Here is a 16,787-nt window from a genome sequence, read left to right on the forward strand (position 1 = left end):
TAATAACAAAGAACATAGAAATCAAAGGCTGGAAAAAGAAAATGATCTTAAAGAAATACACACACACTACTGCCAACTTTCAAACCACCAGGATTAAATAAAACAGTACACTGATCTTACATGAGATATTAAAACAAAGAACAATCAAATTGGCACTAGAATTCTCAATAGCAGTACCAGCATCCTGCAGATGACAGAGCAGTGCATTCAATAGGCTAACTGCAAGGCTGTTTTCAGCATATGTGGTTTAACTAACTTCAATTTTTATAGTGAAATAAATGAGAGATTCATCAAATCTCCATCTAACAGATGAAAAACAGGTGGAGTCAAGAATGACAGGCCACACCTGTAATCTCAGCACTAAGGAGAGGGAAGACAGGAGATTTTGAGTTTCTGGCCCACCTGGGCTTCACAGTGAGAGAAATTTTGTCTCAAAACAAACAAAAACAACAAAAAAGGAAATAAAATCTTGCATTCAGAAGAGAACAGATTGAAAAGATACTCTAGGATGGTAAAGGAAGGTCCCAGGACAAGAACTGTGTATCAGGCCCAATCCAGAGGGCAAGCAGCCCATGTAGGAATAGGCAGAAGAAAAGTACTGAAAGGAACATTTTAAAGAATAACGTTTTAAATAACTAAAAACAATGGGTTAATTTTATGAAGTGGCATTTTATGAAAATATTTAGGACTTCTCGATTGAGAAAATAAAAAAAAATGAAAGAAATCAGTATATTATTAGCTCCAGGAAAATAAAGAAATGTAAAGATGGAATACTACTTGGTTAAATAAAAAGGAAACACTATTAACGAAGTACATGAATGGTATTGTGTACAAATTAGAACAGGCCCAAGATGGGGGTGGGAATCTTCACTTTTTCACTATAAAACAAGGGCTGAGGCTAATGCTTTTCAGAGGGCTGAGAACCCACACTTAGAAGACAAAGTCTTTCAATGGTTTTCCCTGACAAGTAAGTGTGATCCACTGAACAGGTTTTTAGTTTATGGGAAAAGGTCACGTGATCCATATATAAATGAGTATTAAGGCAACTTACTTATCACCATCTTAAGGCATTCTGGATTGTCTTGAATAAGCGGTTCAGCCTGTACTGTTTTACTTAGGAAATTCTTCGATATAAGAGGAAATCTGACTTTAGCAAGGATATCAACCATAAATGGCTGGCGATTAGGCTCATCATATTTCAGCCACCTCACTGCAGCATCATAAACCTAGGGGGGAAACAGAAGAGTCAAGTTCTGAGATATCAAACATTCCAAACGTCAGTTTTCACTCACATTGAAAAGGGGACAATTACTCATTCTCAGTATTTTGTTCAATACTTGTTTGCATTCCTGACTCTATCTCAAACACTTTACACTGCATTAGTGAGCCTTATAAGCAGTGTGTCTGCTATAACTAACTACTAATATACATCGTGATGGGAAGGATTGTTAACATTGTGATTTTAAGAAGAGATTTATGGGACTGAAGAGATGGTTCAGCTGTCAAGAACACATACTGCTCTTCTAGAGGACCTGAGTTTGGTTCCTAGCACCCATATCAGGCAAGTCACAATGGTCTCTAACTCCAGCTCCAGGGGATCCAATGCCTGGCTTCTAAGGGCACTTGCACATAAGTGCACATATCTACACACATATACATGTAATTAAAAATAAAATTCTGTAAAAAGAATTATTTTCATTTATGTCTATGTATGTATGTGTCCCCATGTGTTGGTGGGTACTTTCAGAGACCATAAGAGGTTATCATAATCTTTGCAGTTGTGACTCATCTGATTGGGAACTGAATTCCTTGGGAAGAGCAGCAAGTGCTTTTAACCACTGAGCCATCTCACTATTCCCAAAATTTGTGTGTGTTTTCTAGAACAACAAATCATAGTTTCCTTTTCAGAAGCAGTCACATGATACGGAAAGAAATCCATTCTTAGTAGTAGCTCCAACACATGCTCAGGACCAGGAACACAGGTTACCCAAGAGGGCTTCCATTCCAGGAGATAAGAGAGCTATTTATTTTAACCTTGTATTTCTATACTGTGAACCAACAGACTTACCTGCTTCTAGAAAATTTAAGTTACAGAATTCTATATTTAATAAAATTGAATTGCTTTCATAAATAATACTGTAGTATTTACCTAACTGCACTGAACAAGCTCAAGTTCATTAATATAATTTAATTTACAAATCACTAAATAGCTCTGACAACTTATTTCATATACATGCTCATCTACTACACATATGTTTGATCTAGATAATAAATTATGGGAACTGAAATTTTAAAGAGATGCCTTTAATTTTACAACATATTTAGATTGTTTTTTGTTTTTGTTTTGGCTAATATCAAGTGCAGAACAGATTTAGATTCAGTATTCTCTGCACCCAGTCACTATAGTATGAAGCATCTGTCATAACCAATTAACACCATACTATTTTTATATTTTCTTAGTGTTTATCTAGTATTATTTTTCTTCCCATTACCCCATAAAGGAGACCACATTATATTAAGTAAGTCACCTATTTTTTTTTTAGACTGTAGAAACTTCTCAGAACTTTTCTTCCTTATGACAACCTGAACAGTTATGAATTCTGGTGAGGTAAACTGTCCTTAATTTCAGTTTGTTTGATGTCTTGTCCATTAGCCTAGTATTATGCTTTTGGGGAGGCTGACCACAGTGATTGGCTTCTATTGCTGTGATAAAACATCATGACCAAAAGCAACTTGGGGAGAAAGGGATTTATTTTTGCTTCATCTCTCAGGTCGTACTCCATCACTACGTAAAATTGGGGTAGAAATTCAAGACAGGAAACTGGAAGCAAGGGACGGAAGCAGAGACCATAGGAACTCTGCTTATTGGTTTCTTCCTCCTGGCTAGCTTAGTATGCTTATACATATCAGGACCACCTGCCTAAGGGCTGCACCGCCCAGGGAACCAGGATTAATGTCCCACAGTCTTGCCTACAGGCCAGTCTTACAAAGACATTTTCTCAAACAAGATTCCCTCTTTGCAGATGTTTCTAGGTTTATGTCAAGTTGACAAAACCCAACCAAACCGTGATGATTTGCTGTTTTATTACATCAAGTAAGCATGCACTCAATAAGACATCACTGATGACCACCAGCCGGCAGTATCTGTCACGTTTTCCAGTATAAAGTCACTTTTTCTTCCCCTGCATACAAGCCAGTTAATTTCGATTTATTTGTATTTTATGTGCATTGTTGTTTTGCCTGTGTTTGTGGGAAGGTGTAAGGATCCCTGGAACAGGAGTTACAGACAGTTGTGAGCTGCTATGTGGGTGCTGAGAATTGAACCCAGGTCCTCTGGAAGAGCAGTCAGTGCTCTTAACCACTGAGCATCTCTCCAGTCCCAAGAACTGATGTGTGTGTGTGTGTGTGTGTGTATGTGTGTATGTGTGTGTGTATGTGTTTTATCTTCTTTTCTCTTGTTTCTCTTTAGACAGGGTCACTTTACATTCTAATTGGTTTCAATATCTTGGGCTCAAGTAATTCTTCTTTGGCATACTGCTGTGCCTGACATAGAGAACTCTTTTTCTTTTTATCTAGTCAAATCTTTCAACCTGAAAATTCTATGTTATGAACAACACAGAGCAAAAGAACATGATTTAGTACAATCTTAATAGAATGTAAATCAAGTAATGCTGGGTTAAAAATCAAGGTCCCAGAAGGGCTACCTGGAGGCCCCATAGGATAAAATTATTTCATGACCATTTCCTGTCTCTTATCACCTATCTGTACTGTGGACCTCCTCCACCTCCAAAGCAGCAATGTCTGGTCAACTCTTTGGTACACTGTCCTCTCATCCACAATTAAGGACTCTTATGATTATGATCATATATATAATTATGATTATAGCCTACCCATCCTCTCATCCTCATCTTGGTCACATGCTCTAAGTTCCCTACCTCATGTAAAGTAATATAAGTTCAGGAAATCTTTTGGGGGAGACACTGATGGGCCTAAGATGGTACCCAATAGCTTTATCTCTACCATGCACTCTGTAATTCAAATAGTTTTGACTTTTTCAATGAAAAAGGCTTTGTGATAATGTTATTTATTAAAGAACACATTCTTGGACACACACCTTTAATCCCAGCACCCAGGAGGCAGAGGCTGGCAGATCCCTGTGAGTTCAAGGCCAGCTTGATCTACCAGAGTGAGTTCTAGGACAGTAAGACCTGTTACATAGAGAGGCCCGTCTTGAAAAAAATAAAACAAAAATACCCAAAACAAAACAAAAAAACAATCAAACAAAAGAAAACATTCTTCCTTAATATGAGAACTTTGTTGTCATATATTAAAGCATCATGTAGAGGAAATTGATAAAGAAATTTCTACCAAGAAATATCTAAGAAGCCAATATAGTTAGTTACCTGATCCTCTGCTCTCACAGTCAGAGTGTCCTGGCTGAGAAGCTGTGTTACTCGTTTGACATCAAGTTGTAGAAATTCATCCGTTTTATAAACCTCAGTAAAATGCTGATGAATAAAGTCATCTGCTGTTGCTTTCAGATCGGGACAGTCCAGACACTCTGCAAGCACACTTATACCTAAGCACAGAGAGAATGGGAACAGAAGACACCGACTTTAGAAAACCACATACTACCCCAGATCATGAGAAGAATAAGCAGGAAAATCTCAAATTTAAGGCTAGTCTGGACTAGAGCAATAGCCTGATTTAAAAAAAAAATAACTGTACTATGTGTTTTAGGGGGTGCTGGGGAGGAGATAAAGCAAGACTTGAGAAAAAATTTAAGTAGATCTCATAAATCTAGGTCTTGTTTCAAAAACTTGTCTACTTTTGTGGCAATATGAGGTTGTCTTATGCTTGACAATAATAAGACAGTATCAATTTTTACAAACTGCTCTCAGGCATTTTTAAATCACTTTCTTTTATAAATAAACTTAAAACTAAGTATCACATCTTACTTACAGATGAATTGATTTTTGTTAGGATTGCACTCAACTTTTGGATTGCTTTGGGGGAACAGCTGAAACATTGAGGAAGAGGTCCATGTAAGCACTAGGCACTGGGAGAGTTCAACACATAAAAGGACTTGCTACCAAGCCTGATATTCCTGGGACCCACATGGAGGAAGGGAGTCAACTCCCATAGCTGTCTCCTGATACTGGGCGCATTTATCTACAATACATCCAATTAAAAAAACAACTTGACATTTCAATTTATTTCGCTGTAAATTATTTATTAACATTCAGCTTTTATTAAATCCTTTTCTTATACATTACTGATATAAATATATATTTTACTCCCTTGTATATATAAAAAATATATTTTTCATATTTTCCAGAGGCAGGAGAAACAGCTCAGCAGTTACAAGCACTGGTTGATCTTCCAGGGGTTCCGAGTTCAATCCCAGCAACCACATGGCAACTCATAACCATCTGTAATGGAATCTGATTCCTTTTTCTGGTATGCATGAAGACAGGTCACTAATATACACAAAATAAATATTTATAAAACAAGTTTTGCATATTTTCCATTCAGCCTTTCCCCAATTATTCTATTTTGTTTTGGAGGGAATTTCTCATGTTCTATATAAGGAGGCAAAGTACTGTCCACAGGTCAAATGTAGTCAGTCCTCAATCTGTCTGTGTGCCACTTTGCTAAAGTTACTGTTATGTTTCAAGTCTAAATGCTTAAAAGAGGAAGATGAGGACAAAAAGAAGAAAGTAGTAGTCGTAGTAGTGGTGTGGGGGGGAGGCAGGGAAGAAGAGGAGGAGAAGTGGGGAAAGACAAATGCTAACAAAGTCTAAAATATTTACTATCATTCCTTTACAGGAAAGGTTTGGCAAGCCCTCTTAGATTATTCTGGTGTACAAATTTGCAAATAAATGTCTTTCGAAATCTTAACTGAGTCCCCTCCGCCCCATGTTTCAACTTCATGTCGCTTATTAACATGTTATGGGCTGGGTTTTTGTTGTTTTATTTTTGAAGCCCTGGGTGCTTGGAACTTGCTACACTGGTCTCGAACTCACACAGATCTGCCTGCTTCTGCCTTCCAAGTTCTGGAATTAAAGGCACTACTGTGTCTGGCCAATACAGTTTTGGGGCTTTCATATTTGTAACATAACTCATCACTATCAACCAATCTGTCAGGGTAGCTGGTATCTTTCTTCTCCTTTCTAAAAATGCACTGACTTTATGCCATGGTATTCTGAATATTCATGGCAAAAAGCATGCTACTTCTATGTATATTTGCCTGTACCAGTGAAACAGCAAGATTTGGCCTGTGGTTTATGGTTTTACCATAACCACAGATTTGTGAATGAAATCTCAGTATGTTAGATTTGCCTTAAACTCACAATCCTTTTGCCTCAGTTTGAGTGCTAGAATATGAATGTGCCACCATAACAAGCTAAAACCTATTCATTTTCTTAAATATCACAAATAGACACTGAAAACACAGAAGTGCCTTTATTACCTATGGCTATGACTTTAAGTATGTTTAGATTTTAGCTTGTTAGTAATCTGAGACTTCTAGACAATGAAAGAGAAGGATGGAATTTCTGGATAAACTCTCTATGATTAATAAACTTTAGAGGGTAGTTTTAGGTTTACACTAAAATTAAGAATAGAGTTCCCTTAAATTTCTTGTCACACACATTAGTTAATCTTCAGCATTATCATTGTTTTAAAAAATAATTTTGTGTGTGTATGTTTTGCCTGCATATATGTCTGTGTACTATGTGCAATGTCCATGAAAATCAGAGGGTGTTGGACCTTTGGAACTAGAGAGTTACAGATAGTTGTGAGCCTTCATGTGGGTACTGGGAAACTGAATCTAGTTTTTTTTTTTTCAAGAGCAACAAGTGCCCTTAACCACTGAGACATCTCTTCAGCCCCCATTATTATCTTGAATTGGAGAGGGGAAGAATTTTTTCTAAAAATACACTCATTGCTGGATTTGAGATAGTTTTAGCACTGAACACAATGGCTCTAAGTGAAGCTAGAGTCACATGCACATTTGTACATGCACACATACTTGTTCTTTGTTCAAAGTTGGCAGTATGGGACTATTTTTGGGACATGTCTACCCTTTTTTATTGATCTAAAATTTAAATAATAAAAATTAATCTCAACTTTCTGTGTGTACTAGCACTAACTCATAAAGACATCACACTTGGTACCTTTCCAGACATCTGAGGTTGGTCTTGCCTTTTGCTTTCCTAGTTACAGATCCAATTCTGATGCTGTTCTTTGAGCTTTCTTTCTTAATCAGACTTTGACAGGTTTTCTTACCTCTTTGAGCAGAGTCCTTAAATCAAAGAAATAAATTTCTTTCTAAAAAAAATGCTTTGGTTATATTTCAAAGATTCTATTTGTTGTGTTATTATCATTTTAAAAACCTAAAATTTAGTTTTTAATACTTCTTTACAATTATTCAGTTAAGTCTCCAGGTGCTGAAAACGGTGCTGGAGACAGGTGCCCTCTGATGCTCATTTCTCACCTCACTGCATTGCTGGGGGCAGGCCCTATGCTTCTTTCCTTCCAGAAGTTCCATGCTTCCGGTTGCTGGTGATCAGTATTTGTAAACATTCCAGGGGAATAAACTTGTACACAGCCTCTGATCACAGTACAAAACAGTCTGTGATATCTATCTAAACAAGTTTGTTACTCAAATCCTACTTTTTCTAAGCCCAACTTTTGAGGTATGGGCAATTTCATAAGTTATGTATTGTGGCCTCTCAAATTCCCTTTCTGTTTAAAACAAGCAGTGATCTTATTTTTCTGGGCATGGTCGCCCACATCTTTAAACCCAGCCCTCAGGAGGCAGAAGCAGATGAATTTCTGTAAGTCTGGGATCAGTTCTGATGTACAAATAGAGTTCCCAGGCCAGGCAAGGTACAGACCCTGTCTCACAAGACAAACAGCTCATTTTGCCACCACTAAAACAACTAACCAGGATATTCTTATTGATGAAGTTAGTAGTCTCATGATGCAATAATCTCAATAGTTGAAGACTAAAGGACACAGAAGTCATTTTGTGGGACACTTCATACACAACCATAGTAGGACAGAAATAGTAGTTTGCTTGTTTTGGTAACCTATCACACTCATCTCTAAGAATTTTATATTAATTTTTTGGTGGTAAATACATGTAATAAAATCTACCACCAGTCACATTTAATATACTCATGTCATCCTGGCATGATTATCATCTAGCTCCACCACTTTTATCACCTCAAACCGAAGCCCTTGATGTTTAAAGATATATCACCAGGATATATTTAAAAAACATCTTGGTTCATGGGTGAGACTTCATACTCAGTCTGAAATTGTCTTGAAGGTACAAATGACTTTTCCTTTGCCGTTTATTGACTGTTTTGCTTCTTTTATCTGCTCCTGGAGCTCCTGCTTCATATTAGTGTCCTGTTTCTTCCTCTAATGGCTCTTTCATCTTTCAGTAATGGCTTCTTTTAATTTGTAGTATTGTATCATGAGATAAGTTTCCCAACTGATCTTTAGTTTGAATTTTAGGGGCATCTAACTTTACTGTTCAATTTGATTAAATGTCAAGACTGGAAAATCACCCCTTCAAACATCCTGTTTTATTATTATTACTATTATTATTATTTTGGTTTTTCAAGACAGTTTTTCTCTGTATAGCCTTTACTCTCCTGAAACTACCTTTGTAGACCAGAGTGGCCTTGAACTCCAGAGATCTGCCTACCTCTGTCTCCTGAGTGCTGGGGTTAAAGGTGCAAGCTGCCACCACCTGCCTATCTTTTCTATTTTTAATTTTCTTTCTATTTTTTACATTAAATTTGTCTCCAGGAGTGTGATTTTTCTGTCTCTCAAACTAATAGGTTTCCTTGAACTTTGTATGATTTTATTTTGTTATTCTGAGACCAGGTCTCACCATATAGCCTTGGTTAGCCTGAACAAGCTATATAAACCAAGCTAGTCAGTATAGGGTTATAGGTGTGCATCATCATGTCTGACTGAATTTTGCCCAATCAATCAGTTGCGATAGATTCCCTCTTAACACTTGTGAAAGTTAGACTGGCAAGAAGCAAAAGGAAATCTTAGGCAGGAGTTTTTTTCAACTGGTCAGCAGTGGCAACTATGCTCAGATCCACACAGAAACCAAGCAGACGCAGGTCCTCTCACCCTATCTTTACCAAGTTACCGAGGGACTGTAAATGGCTCAGAGACACTGTCCCCCTTTTTTGAGACAAAGCCTCATTCTGTAACCCAGCTGGCCTTGAAACAGGGGCAATCCTCCTACTTCAGCCATCATGCCTAGTTGAAGTTACTGTCTTTGTTCCAGGCTTAGGCTCAGAAACAGGCTCCTTTTTAGGCTACTGGGGTATCCTTTCTCTCTCAGCTTTGTTATACTCTCCCTCTCCCCCAAAAAAGAAATAATAAACTAGATAAATAGAGCCATAAATTATTCAGAGCTGTAAACTACAATACAGAAATGGACTCTCAGTCCAGAGGGTGCCTGATATATAGGACAATAACAGGCACTGTTTATTCCCTAATATAGGGTCTTGCCATGTTGACATATGGCTAACAAAGAAATTCCATTATGCTTACTCCACAGCTACTTGTCCTCCTACTCCATCAACTGCAGTTTCTTTTCTGGATATCAGATCAGTCTCATTTTTATCCTTTTTGCCTGACTTTTACTCTTTTCTGCAATTATCCTGTTTTCTTTTTGACAGCCCCCAGGCTCACAGTATGTGTGCCAGAAGGAGTGCCCTGAGGGAAAAAGAATAGGAAAAATTGGGCCAGAAGAAGTCCAAATCATCTTCAGAAGCCCTTTGCCCAGCCTTCAGTTTCCTGCCATCAGCATCCCTCCATTAGTGTTGACTAGGTTCCAGGCCCCTCTGTTTCCTTGATTCTACTCTTTCTCTCTGTTGTTCTGGACCTTTAGCCTTCTCTTTCCCTAAAGCCTATGGATTGCAGTATGTGTAGAGAAATGTAATTACAAAGAGCTGAGTACTTGTTTGCTGCCAGTAAGGATCATCTCACAGTAAAATGCATACTACACTAAGAAACATCTCAGTTACTTTCTCTGTTTCTTTCAAGGACAAATTGCTTACCTGAGCAATAGCTTCAAATGAAGATCTACAGAAGCTCCTCAACTAGTACCTTAATTTATGATTTCTCTGTTCCCTAGTACAAAACATATTTGACAATGGAGAGACAGCATGGTGTACTAAACAAGCATCAGATTACTCAAACTCCACTTTAGTTCACTCAGGGAATGACCACATCACTTCAGGGAAGTTCATAAACCTGACCTCAAATTTTCATTTTAAGAAAATGAAAATGTTCATTTTTTTATATATAAAACTACTATAAATAAATAGATGGAATTCTTGTTGTTTGTCTTTGATGAATGAAAGCCATTATAAAAGTCATGTTACTGCTGGGCATGGTGGTGCAGGTCTTTAATCTCAACGCCCAGGAGGCAGAGGCAGGTGGATATATGTAAGTTCAACGCCAGCTTGACCTGCAGAGCAGTTCCAGGACAGTCAGAGCTGTTACAGAATGAAACCCTGTCTTGAAAAACAAAACAACAAACAAACAAAGAGTCCTATTTCATTTTAGAAAAGTGACACAGTATTTATTGAGCTAATTGCTACCCAGGCTAGTATGTGCTTCTAAAAAGTTCCTTTTAAATTTTATTAGTAAAAATGTTTCAATGGACAGTATCTTTAAGCCTAAATGAAGATTCTTACCAATATGTTTTTTTCTTTATTTAAATACACAATGAGGACTTTTTTTTGGAAAAAAAAAAACAAAACAGGAATTTGGTATTTCTTACCAAGACAATTTGAAGCATCAACTTGTTCTTTCAAAAAATCAACACACATTTTCTTCACAGGTTCAATCTGGTACTGATTTGCTGCATCTAACAAAGACTGGACATTGTTGCTATTCACAGAAATTCTGTAAGTTAAACGAAACAATTTCACACTGTAGAATATGCTCTATGACATATGATCCCTCCAACTCCTCCATTACAGATTTTTGTTCTAAGGAATCAGGAGCAAATTAATTTGTCACAACAATGCTTTTCTGTGGCAGACCCAATCTTACTCCCCCAAACAGGATGATTCTTAACTCACCTCGCAGTATAAGCAAATTCCACCAGTTGTTCAATAATATCAGGTTCAGCATCTTTGAGTTCTACTTCAAAGGATTTAGATTCAAGCATGTTAGCTGAAGGAAGAGAAGACACATAAATGATCACCAGCAGCACCCAGAGGTCTAACTAGGAACTGACACAGTCCAGGTTATATTAAATACAGAAGACATTAGGACAGTATCTCTGGAAGGAAATACACCCAAATCAACTCTCCGTGTTAGTGGCACCCCTTGAATTAATCTAAGAGATTTCTCAAGTGCAAAGAGAAAGATATAAAATTAGATTTTCTTTTCTCCCAATCCTAAAAGAATTCAGTGTCCCTCTTCTCTTATTTCCTCTAAATCCTCAGAGGTAGGTAGGGCACCAAAGACAAAACTTGAGGCAGATATATTGTTTAACTTGATCACAGAACAAGAGATAGGTGTCATGATGTACGCCTGTGATCTCAGCACTTGGGAGGAAGAGGTAAGAGGATCACTCAAATCTTCAGACCCCCCCACCCTGCCTACATGGCAAGCTCCTGTCTCAAAATCAAAACAACAAAGCCTCATAAAAGAATATGAAGTAGTTTAATAGGACTTGGTTCTAGGTCTCAGCTAAAAGAAAGGGTTCTTTCCACTACAATGTGCTACATTTTCTTCCCCTCTTCCTTCTCCCCCTCCAGTCCTTTCGAGGCATAAATTTGCCAAGAGATGTATCTGTTACCCTGATTTTCTACCTCAGGTGAAGAAAACAAACCCTGGACATTCAGGCAGACACTACCTTTATACCATTAAAGACATTGGGCCCTTGGGGCTAATGAAAGAACACTTTACCTTTTGATGGTCATCACATCTGACCACTTTCATTCTCTTTACTGTTCTATAGCCTTAAGTTCTAAAGAGCTTTAAGAACTGGAAAAAAATATTTTTATTTAGATTCTACCTAATTCTCATAGAAAAAAAAACAGTAACAGGTTTTGCCTGAAAATACTCACTTGTGAACATTAAGTTAAAAAAGTGACTGGCTGCAGCGAGGACAACGCGGTGAGCAGGAATCTTCCTTTCCTGGACCATGAGGATCACGTCACACAACGTTCTCTGGTGAGAAGGAGAAAAGCATATAAAAAGCAGCTCACTGGTTCTTGCTCAGCAATATTAATTTTAACAAAGTAGGAACCAACCAAAAGCTGTAACACCTCTATCTACTTTCTACTTAAATTCTTCTTTTCACACACATATTTAGCAAAGATTAACGGAGTTGCTGTCAGACAATATCAAAATTTGGCACTATAATCCCAACAGTCAAGAGGAAAATAAATTAGCATATCTATCATTAAAAACAAGTCTCCGGAGCTATGTGTGATGGCCCACAGCTGTCAAGAGGCTCAAGATAACAACTCTGAGGCCAGTCTGCGCAGCACAAGGAAATTCTCTCACCTCAAAAGAAAGTTGTCTACCAATCCTTCAGAGATGTCAAAACTTTTTTTCCTAGTATAAATTCTGAGGCCTTTATTGTGAGCTTCCTGCAGGGAAGAGGGATTAAATGATATGACGGCATATACAAATCATAATTTTTAAACATTGTAGTCTATATTTGATTTTCCTAAATCATCAATGCTGGTAAAATCCAGAGTAAAAGTAGCTGTCAAGAGTTCTGATGAAAACAGAAAGGATTAGGAACACAAAGTGGATGAACTGATTGCCCCTGCACTAATCTTCCCTTAAACAGCTCTTCTCACAAGCACCCTGCTGACAGGAGATGGAGGGCAGCCATTTCTAAACTCTAGGCTGCTAAAAGGAGGTATGCCTACAACAACTTAAATTACTGGAAAGAACAAAAGGAATACTGAAAAAATATCAAAGGTTGTCATAGATGACTTTTAAAGAAAAAAATTTCTGAAGGGATCATTAAATAATAAATTCATAACGAAACTAAAAGTATTATATACAGAGCTCACAGAAAATTTGGTGCCTACTATTGGCAACCAGTGTCCTAACCACTGGGAGTAAGGCAAGCAATACATTCTGAGTTTTTTATTCTGTCTTAAGTTTTAAAATGTTTATGGGTGTTTACTTGCAAGTATGTCTGTGCACCAAATGACACCTGAGGGGTTCAGATGATAGTGTCAATTTTCTGGTATTGGGATGGTTTTGAGACGCCATGTGGGTACTGGGAATTGAATCTGGGTCCTCTGCTGAGTCACCTTTCCAGCCCAATATTGAGTGGTTTTTAAATCTTGTTACAAATCTATAATAGTTCAGGAGCTTAGCAGATACAGTTTTTGCAAATTTTAAGTATTTTTCTAAATGACAAATATTTTACTAATAGAATATTGTTTTGGACAGCTTGACATTTCCTATTGTGTATTTAGTTAGCTATTTTGTGTGTGCATACACACGAGGCATGTGGGTCAATGCCTGTATACAGAGGCCAGAGAAGGCTAACAGGTGTTTTTCTTCCTCACCTTCCACCTAAGTTTTTTGAGACAGTCTCTCAGTGAACCTAAAACTTGCTGTTTTGTTAGACTTGGCTGGTTAACCAGCGAGTTCTAAGGACCTGACTCTCTCCACCCTCTGCTGGGGTTACAGACACATTTGGCCATGTCTCATTTTCTGTGTGTGTTAGAAACATGAATCAGTCCTCTTGCTTTCCCAGCAAGTGTTCTTACCCATTACACCATTCCCCTAGTACTACTTTATTTTGTGAATAAAAATCCAAGTAAGATGCTAATGCTTAGGAAAAGAGAAATGAGCCCCCAAAAGTAGACTAAAAGATAAAAAAAAAAAAACCTTCAATTTTACAGTCTATTTCAAGATTTGGTAATAAGTTTTGTGGACCAGTGCTTAAAATCATATGCAGATTGATAGCCCCTAAAGCTATGAATGGTTCATGTCTGATCATATGTGGAAAAGGTGCAGAATAGGCACAGTCCTTAGGTGATTTGCCATATACCATACCAAAACACACAAAGTAGCAAAACCAAACCAGAGAGTCATTTAGTTACACCACCAAAAAAACCGAGCTAGTTACACTAACTGGAAGCAAGGTGGTGGGGGTGTGGCAGGATGGAAAGCAGGAATTAAAGAGGAAGACAGAACATCAAGCAAAATCCGTGTATCAGATAACAGAGCTCTCTCTCTCAAAAAGGATGGATCTTTGTCAAGTGATAGGAATTTCCACAAAACGGGAATAACCCAGAATATAGAAAAACATTTCCGTGAAAAAGGAATTTTAAGTTGAATGAACGCTGTCTGCTGGTAGTTTCTGAGTGTGCAGCTGGGTACTACCACTATAACCCGTAGGGTGAAGAGGGAGGAGTCATTTGTCTCCCAGTGGCACATTTATTTAACTGTACTGCAATGAACTGATGTTTCTAAAGGAGATGGGTAATATGAGTTCGTATCTGATACCATCAATTAATGAAGAAGTTATCCACAAACAAGACAGAGAGAGACCCAAGTCTGGAGAATATGACAGTACTCAACAAAGCAAAAAAACCAAACCAAACCAAAACAAAAAATCCAAAACCAACAACAAACAAACCAAAACCACTAATGGTATGAGAGGTCCTTCTGTCTATGCATCTATGTGTTGCTTGTATTGGTTAATGATTTAGAAACTGCCTTGGCCTGATAGGGCAAAACTTAGGTAGACGGGAGGACTGGACTGAATGCTGGGAGAAAGAAGGGCAGAGTGAGAAGACACTATGGAGCAGCCACCACTGGGACAGATATGCTGAAACTTTGCTGGTAAGTCACTGCCATGTGGCAATACACAGATTAATGGAGATGGGTTAAATTAATATGTAAGAGTTAGCCAATAAAAGTTTGAGTATGGGGCTGGAAAGATGGCTCAGTGGTTAAGAGCACTGCCTGTTTTTCTAAAGGCCCTGAGTTCAATTCCCAGCAACCATCTGTAATGAGGTCTTGTATCCTCTTCTGGTCTACAAGCATACAGACAAACAGAACACTATATACATAATAAATAAATCTAAAAAAAAAAAAAAGAAGTTAGAGCTAATGGGGTCGAGCAGTGTTTTAATTAATACAGTTTTCTGTGTGATTATTTCGGGGCTAAGCTAGCCGGGAGGCCGGGATGAACAAGTGGTTCCTTGCAACACACTAATATTTGGCAATACATACTGGCTGGTTAAATAAAGGGGGAAAAAAAACCTACCTTGTAATTTCTTCTGGTCATTGCCTCCCACATTAGTTAAATTTTTGCATTTATTATTCTCAGCTTTAAAATCTTTAGTCTTCCATAAGCAGAACATGTTTCCATGTGTCTGCTATGGTTTGAATCCTCCCCTTAAATCTCACGTTGCATTTTAATCGCTATTCTGACTGGTATTGAGAGGGTACCTTTGACAACAGGGAAAATGGCAGTGGTGGTTCCACAGCAGGCATGGAATGGAGAGCTGTTGTGCAGTGAACAGATGTCCAAGAAAGATATTATTTGCAGGATTACAATTCAGACTCATTTCGTTCATGGCATATACTATTAGGAAACACTGAAAATGTAACTAAGATGGTTAAGAGGAGCACTTGGGTACAGTTTATAGCTATCTTTTTAAAGTAAGCATTTCAAGGGTACTGAAATATAAGCAGTGTCAGTGCAAATGAAAGCTGTGGAGCCTAATGAAGACAAACTCAGGAAATTAAGTCTGAAGAGACCCTGGATAAGGATCTACCAATGTATACAGTATCTGCTATAAAATGGAGATAAAATCAACTTTCCCAAAAGGACGGTGCTGCTCACTGGCTAGTTTACAGGAACACTACAGGATGAGGCTGGGCTTGCTATTAACATTCAAACAAATTCAAAGAAGAGGAAAATGCCAAGCCTTTAAATTTCCAAGATGGAAATAGAGAGGCTATCAGAGGAAGGCAAGAAGCACTTCTGACTATGGGGAGAGGAGAAAAGCTCAGCTGGAAACTAAACAGGATGGAATCATGGGGAGAAAGAAAGGGCAGCTGGATGCCAAAATCCACCAAACCTTGTTTTTTAAGATGCAATTAGATACTGAGCAGTGTTTCATAGCTAATGACAACAGCAACATAACAGATCTTGTTAAGTGTTTTAAGGTGTGGTGGCTGGATGACGGTGCTCACCGTAGTTTACATACTTGAAGGTTTGTTTCCCAGTTGGTGGAATGTTTAGGAAGGATTAGGAGGTCTGTCCTTGTTGGAGAAGGTGTGTCACTGGGAGTGAGCTTTGAGGTTTCAAAAGCCCACACCAGGCTCAGGCTCCCTTTTCTCTGCCCCCTGCCCGTGGAAGAGGATTGTAAGCTCTCAGCAACTGTTCCAGTGCCATGTCTGCCTGTCACCATGTTCCCTGACATGATGGTCATGGATTAACCCTCTGAAACTGCAAGCAAGTCCCCAATTAAATGCTGCCTTGATTATGATGTCTCTTCACAGCCATAGATATAGGGAAGAGTAAAAATGAAGTTAAAACATGTTTACTTAATCTGAGAAATATAATCCCTTATAAGTCTCTTGAAATCTCAAATGTTTTATTAGACTGTAGAATACTAAGATTTTTTTAAAATTTTTCTTTCTACCTCATATTGTAAACTAAAAGGTATTTTAAAAAAGTATGACTTGGGGGCAAGAGATGGTTCAGTGATTAAGAATACTTGCTGCTCTTCCAT

The 16,787-nt window shown here is 38.0% G+C and overlaps 1 protein-coding gene across 1 annotated transcript in view; it reads right to left on the reverse strand.

The window, feature by feature from the left end:
* The window catches only part of Klhl7 (kelch like family member 7), a 50,887-nt gene that overhangs the window by 22,137 nt on the left and 11,963 nt on the right, over positions 1 to 16,787 (reverse strand). Inside the window, exons 2-6 of the mRNA XM_048440295.3 lie at positions 12,129 to 12,231; positions 11,133 to 11,226; positions 10,829 to 10,953; positions 4,404 to 4,579; positions 1,052 to 1,226 (exon numbers count right to left, since the gene is read on the reverse strand). Coding sequence (XP_048296252.1) covers positions 1,052 to 1,226; positions 4,404 to 4,579; positions 10,829 to 10,953; positions 11,133 to 11,226; positions 12,129 to 12,231 — 673 coding nt within the window. The remainder of the gene's footprint in view (positions 1 to 1,051; positions 1,227 to 4,403; positions 4,580 to 10,828; positions 10,954 to 11,132; positions 11,227 to 12,128; positions 12,232 to 16,787) is intronic.

Source organism: Myodes glareolus, chromosome 6 (genome assembly GCF_982192425.1).
Source record: "Myodes glareolus chromosome 6, mMyoGla1.1, whole genome shotgun sequence".
Taxonomy (NCBI): domain Eukaryota; kingdom Metazoa; phylum Chordata; class Mammalia; order Rodentia; family Cricetidae; genus Myodes; species Myodes glareolus.